The following is a 6,782-nucleotide window of genomic DNA, read 5'->3' on the forward strand; positions in this document are numbered from 1 at the left end:
TAGGAGAGAGTTTTTTTGCACACCACAACTCACCAACTACGCTAGGTAGTTGTTGTTATCAAAAACAAATCTTCAATCACTTAAGGATGTGGTCCATCGATTCTTGTTGACATTTGAAATATTCCTTATACCCTTGGGACAACTGCAAATGGGCTGGTTCTGCATCTCGGTTCAGTTATGATCTATTATTCTTTTTTTAGCCCGAAAAGAATAATCACTTGTACGGTTGACCAAACGAATGTATACTTACAATTGAACATGTCCATCTTGCTCAGAATTTCATCCTCTTCGCAACCATGAAAAGAAATAGGACCTCTTTATGTGTAAAATTGGAGATATAGTGTCCGATAGTCCTTAATGCCTTGAAATTATAAAACCAGTAAAACGACAGTAAAACCCAAGGTAGCTCTATTCTAAATATGTAAAATGCATGTTTTACTACACCAGATTTCACACATAAATGTGCTCATCAGGTTGCACATGAGAAAATCTCGAATCGGTCTTCATCATCTATGTGAACCCTATACTAAAATTTTTTTGTTCAAGACTTTTTTGTTCTTTCATTCCAGGTAACCTCCTTGAAGTACTGATAATGGAGGAGTAGTGATACCTTTCCTCCTTTTTTTTCTGAAAAAAAAAAATAAATAAGAATTAAAGAAGAAAATTTAGATACCAAAAAGATCACCATTGAGATCATTAGTCCGATCTTTTGTAGGAACTACCCATAATGACGAACATGCAAAATGGATCTGGTTATCATAAAAAGACCTGCATGGGCCATTAGATTTTGTTTTTATAAGATATTTTTCTATCTGAGGTTGCACACTCTAAACTCTCGAATCGGTCTTCATCATCTAAGCGAACCCTGGCACTGAAGACTTTTTGTTCTTTTATTCCAGGTAACCCCCTTAAAGTATCAACTAATGCAGGAGAAGTGATATTAGACAACCTACCTTTCTTCTGCTTCTTTTTTTCTTCTAAAATAGGAATTAAAGGAGAAAATTTGGATACCAAAAGGATCACCATTGACATTGTATACATCATTAGTCTGAACCTTGTAGGAACTACCCATAATAGCGAACATACAAAATAGATCTATTTATCATAAAGAGATTCGCTTCCTAGGCGGTCAGAGCCTAGGTCTCCTCCTATTACTTGGGAGTTTACAGTTTCATGTTCTATTTCACTCCTCGATGGAGATTATTTTCACCCTTCCCTCATGGTACTACTTCGCTATTGGTCACCCAGAGGTTTGAGACCTGGGCCATCTTTATTTAGATTTTGTTTTAATTGGATATTTTTCAAAACCTAGACTTTTTATTGGAGCCTGATTTGGAAACCCCTAGAGGAGAAAAGGATAGATGCAAAGATAAAAAGGATCGAACCCTCGTTTTTTAACAGATGGTGCTCATTCATTCATTGATAATAGCATCTTGTGGTCAGAAGGAACAACCGAGAGAGAGGACACAAAAAGGGTGGAGGGGGATCCTAAACTTATCATAGTGATAGTGTGAAAAAAAGGGAAATTGCACATGGGTACCCAACGTTTAGAAATTATCTTAGGTTTGAAATATTATGTTCAAGTATTTACTTTTCATATTTCCAACTTTGTCTCTATCACCACTCTCTACCATCGTCTTCTGAAACAAGATAGATTTTACAAGAAATCCCAACTCACTTAGCAACCCACCCCACCTCTATATATGAGAGCGGATCAAGTCCTCATACGAGAATCATTCTCGTACAGGGCTGAACCACAGAGATGGGATCCACCCAACAATCAACTATGTTAGATTTCTTCTATGTGGATCAACCTGTACGTGAACCTGATCCACACTCAACCCTGCTCCACCCCCTCCACTAGCCCCTTCCTCACCTTCCCACCTTACACCACTCTCGGCTGCTTTTCCTCCCCCAAATATTACCTTTGTGAAAAAGGAGGTACCCATTGTGATGGGGATGTGGTAGGGGAGCGGATCAAGTCCTCATACGAGAACCATTCTCATACGGGGCTGATCCACAGAGATGGGATTCACCTAACAATCAACTATGTGGTGGATTCCATCTGTGTGGATCAACCCGTATGAGAACCTGATCCACACTCAACCCTGCTCCGCCCCCTCCCACTAGCCCTCGCCTCACCATCCCACCTTACACCACTCCAGGCTGCTCTTTCTCCCCCAAATATTATCTTTATGAAAAAAGGAGGTACCCATTGTGGCGAGAAGTGTTGTAGGGGTTGGATGTGGAGGTGACAATGGGTGTGGTGGGGATTCAACGGCACACAACCACTCGATTGTGGTGAGATTCATAGAAGGAGCCAGGAAGGAGAGAATTGGGTGCAGACCATTGGTGTTATGTGAAGGACGTTGAACATAATATTTATGAAATATGAGATACCCCAAACATAAAATTTCAGAGTTTGGATCAGGTCCTTGTATGAGAAGTCAAGAACCATTCTCATAAGGTGTCTAATCCACACTTAGAATCCATTCAATGTGAAAGCTTGATGTAAAAAGAGAGAGATTGAATGGATTCCATGTGTGGATCAAAACCGTACAAGAACGATTCTTAAACGAGGACCTAATTCAAACTCAAAATTTCAATCCTTAGATACCCTAGGTGTGGTTTCTCTAAATGATTAGGTATAACGATTTGACTCTTGTTCCAAATAATATTGTTTGATTATTTTAAGGGAGAAAGAACACAATCGGTCTAGCATTCCCCACACCCAATTCTTGATTTAAGGGGTTGCGAAAAGGTATCATTGACACCTTGAAAACAGGGATTATGTCTGAGAGTGGAGAACTCAGACAAGTAATGTTCCTCCCTTCTTCTTCTTCTTATTATTATTTTTAAGTTCGATAATAGTGAATTAGTGATTCCCTTGGGCACATTTTCTTTCATAATAGTTCATACACCCATAAATATATAACAAATATTGTGAGCTCCCAAACGTGGGAACAAAACTAACCCAAGAATCCTCTCACACTCAAGTATAGAATTTGGATATACATTGCTTCATATAAACAAAACCATGGAGGGAGGAAGGGAATAAGCCAACACACTAAGCAATCGTTTGAATAAGATATCAAGCCCTTCTTTCTCGTTATAAAACCAACCCACTTTGGTTATGATGTGATTATAGGATTTTAGCATTTTTGCTGATAACACTATGTCAATACCGGAGCGTATCACTGACAACCAAGATGGTAACAAACCCCTCTCTCTCTCTCTCTATTGCATGTGTTTGTCCGAAAACTAATTATGAGTATTGGCATTGGTGATTGATATAGAAGTTACAAGAATGATGACACAAGAAATCCCAACTCATTTCACTGTTAAAATTGAAGCGTTTTCACTGCTCTCCAAGGCTTCAATAGAGAGATATGAAACCAGTGAATTTGAAGCCGGAGGCTACAAATGGTAATACCCCAATTGCTTCCACTTTTTTGTTTTACGGGTAGTTAGGAACATTGGTCTACTCACATCCGATGTGTGGGATTATTAATTTCACTTTTTGCTTGGAACCCCAACATATGTGTAGATGCTTAGATCAGCAAAATATATTAATCACAAATATTTGTTCACATTCTCAAATGTTAAACTATTCTGCAGGAAATTGTCACTGTATCCAAATGGAAATAAGAACAAGAATGAAAAAGATGATCTCTCTCTCTCTACTTGTCAATGGCGGAAACAAAGACACTCCCTCGTGGTTGGGAAGTCAGTGTAAATTTCCGGTTGTTTTTGCTTGATCAGATCCGAGACAACTATTTGATGGTTCAAGGTATTGTATAAGTGTCATTAGTTAATGACCGGCGGTTGCAGGGCCCATGGAAGCATTGATGGGTGAGATTTTTATTTTTCAAAGGGGAGTGAGATATCACTTGCAGGAGTTTGTGTTTTGGTGGATGAGCCATGCTCACGGAAAGGCTTCTTTTCCTCTTAACCTAGCTTGATTTGACAAAGTATATGAATGACAAATCGAAACCATTTAGGAATTCTTCAAACCGGAACCGATAAACTGTTTGTTAATCAGTTCTTTGATTTTAGTTTTAAGATGTGAAATTGTTTAGTAAACGGTGTTGTTCGATTATGAACTAGTTAAAACCAATTAGAATTGACACACTATTGAATCGATTAGACATACTGAATCATTAAGCATTATTAGTCTAGCATTCTATATATCTACGTATGGAAATGGTCATGTAAAAGGTAGCATGGCCCCTACACCAGCGCGTGGACTAATGGAAGCTAGCACTAATAGAAGCGTCAATAAGTGTGGAATTCCCGTTTTCCATGAAGGGTGTTTCACCCCCCCCCACTATGTCTGCGCACAAAGGCCATGCTGCATTTCAGGCATCTTTTTCCTATCGTCCTATTAACAGCTGCATCTGTTTGGTTTAGATTCCAAGGTAACTGGGAGGCGTTTTCATGCAATGAAAACCGAATGGGGTTTTGAACAATTTATCAGTCTCAAGTCTTTCATGGATGCTTCTAACGGATATCTTATCGGAGATACCTATGTGTTCGGAGCTGAAGTCTTTGTTTGTAAAGAAAGAAGTATAGGCAAAGGCGAATGCTTGACAATGATAAAAGACTCCATTGCCACTAAGACTAATTGGAGAATTGAGAACTTCTCAAAGTTAGACAATGAATATTATGAATCCAAAACATTCAATGCAGGAGATCAGAAATGGTATGTCTCTAATGATCAAAGTTTTAATTAAAAACCAGATTAAATTACTTATGAAGTTTTATTAACATCCACATTTATGGTATAGGAAGGTACAATTGTATCCAAAGGGGAAAGGTAGTGGGATGGGCAACAGTGTTTCTCTATATTTGGCTTTGGCTAATCCTACGACACTTCCTCATGGTCAGAAATTTCATATTGAATTTGTCTTGCGCTTGGTAGACCAGATGTATGGCAAACACATTTCTGGCAAAGGGAAAGATAGATAAGATGTCTCAACACTTCATGACATGCTATGTAATTTGTAGGAAAGCCAATCTTGGGTGATTGGGTTAAACCCATTCACTAGCATGAAATGAAATGCTAACCTCTTGGTTTGGGTCAAAATTGGGCAATTGGGCTGGCCCATCTGTCCATGCCCAGGAATCAGGCTCAACAAGGCAAAGTCATCCAGGCTCGAGGTCCATTATATTGCCTTGATGAAACCACTTGGATTAGGAATCAGATCCTCTCCAGCTGCTTGGATGCTAAGAATGCATCCGATGGCTGGGAGGATCTTTGGGTGTGCACCTATTATTGGGCTGTATATTCGGAACCTCTCGGCCATCGGATGCTACGTTGGGTATTCCAACGACTGGAGAGGACCTGAATTCCTTGGGCTTGGATTGCTACTTTTGTGCAAAAACCACAACATATGCAAATATTTTGAAAAAATGACTCTGTGGGGCGAGTGTTACACTTGTGCCTAGACACAAGGGTGAAATGATTGCCCCTACCCCCACGAAAGGAAAAAATGCCAACCTTATTGATGCTTTTGTGCGTAGGGGCCACACTTCCCCTCCCCACCCCCCCCTAAAACACTTCCCATATGTGTATATATATTTATAAGATTTTCTTATTGACAACCGTTTAGATATTGAATTATTTTAACTTTACATTTTTTTTTCTTCCCTTTTAGTATAATACACATTTTTTGTTCAATTAGGGTATTGGTGTTGCGTTGTTATGTCTCCTTTCCTTTTATTTTCCTCTTTTCTTTCTTTGGCTTTACCACGTGCCCCGTCACTGATCCATGTAGTTGACCCCATTTATTTGGGAAAGGCTAGTTTATTGTTGTTGTTGTTGTGTCATTTCAAATGTGTACTTGAAAAATACTTATGATAATGATATCTTTTGATAATGATATAATAATATGTATATGTCATTTTCAACTTATATTTGAAAACCCTCTGATAACCAATTTTTTATAGGATTTTTGGGAGTAACACAAGGAGCATTTAAATAGTGTCAAGTTCTAAATACAACTATAGGGATGTCATCCAAAAACAAGAAAAGAATCTTGTCCACCATGCGTGTTCTCCACACCCAAACAAAGCTGTGTGAAAAGACCCAGCTGCCCTTGCATGCTTTGGGTATTTTCACATCTGCGGCAACGTCCTAACCAATGAGAGTGCATCTTCGAACATCGATCAAGAGAGGTGCGATCTGTGTCTGGGCATAAGAGTGTGCTCCTAGACAAATCACTTGTCCCATATATATATACAAGATTGTACGTAGAAGATTTCCTGATTTTTACTCATTGAAGACTAGCTTCAAAGTCCTAATTCCCCCCCCCCCCTATTTTGCAGCTAATCCGTGGTTCAGTGCCTCAAGTCAAGATCATGGTTGGTCAAGGTTTGTTTCACATAGTTATCTCTATCAACAGAACACAGGTATCCTTGTGAAAGATACTTGCCTTGTTGAAGTAGAGGTTACTGTAATTGGTGTACTCAACACCTTCCCATGAATATTTCATATAAAAGAAGCTCCCCTCATCTCTTTATTATCAATAATACAATATTATGATCTTCTCCAAAACCTACACAGTTTGTGATCAGAGAGAGAGAAAGAGAGAGAGAGAGCAACATCAGCACAAATTCTTATTCCAAAAGCAACTAAAAATGTGAAATGAAAAAAATATCAGTCATCAGCTTTCTTCTCAGTAAGATACTTCCCAATTGCATTAGCAAGGAGATCCAAAAGAGCAGTACTGGAGAAGGAAACATTGGCAGCAAACTCTTCGTTGATTTCATATTCGATTGAT

General features: G+C 38.8%; 1 protein-coding gene across 1 annotated transcript; it reads left to right on the plus strand.

Moving 5' to 3' along the window:
• Positions 1–3,302: 3,302 nt before the first annotated feature.
• On the plus strand, positions 3,303–6,503 carry LOC122070741. Its single transcript, XM_042634946.1, has 4 exons — positions 3,303–3,426; positions 3,619–3,790; positions 4,411–4,702; positions 4,788–6,503. Exons 2-4 carry the CDS (start codon positions 3,691–3,693, stop codon positions 4,966–4,968), a joined length of 573 nt encoding a protein of 190 aa, XP_042490880.1. The 5' UTR covers positions 3,303–3,426; positions 3,619–3,690; the 3' UTR covers positions 4,969–6,503.
• The last annotated feature ends 279 nt before the right edge of the window (positions 6,504–6,782 follow it).

The sequence above is a fragment of the Macadamia integrifolia genome, unplaced genomic scaffold, assembly GCF_013358625.1.
Source record: "Macadamia integrifolia cultivar HAES 741 unplaced genomic scaffold, SCU_Mint_v3 scaffold99, whole genome shotgun sequence".
Taxonomy (NCBI): Eukaryota; Viridiplantae; Streptophyta; class Magnoliopsida; order Proteales; family Proteaceae; genus Macadamia; species Macadamia integrifolia.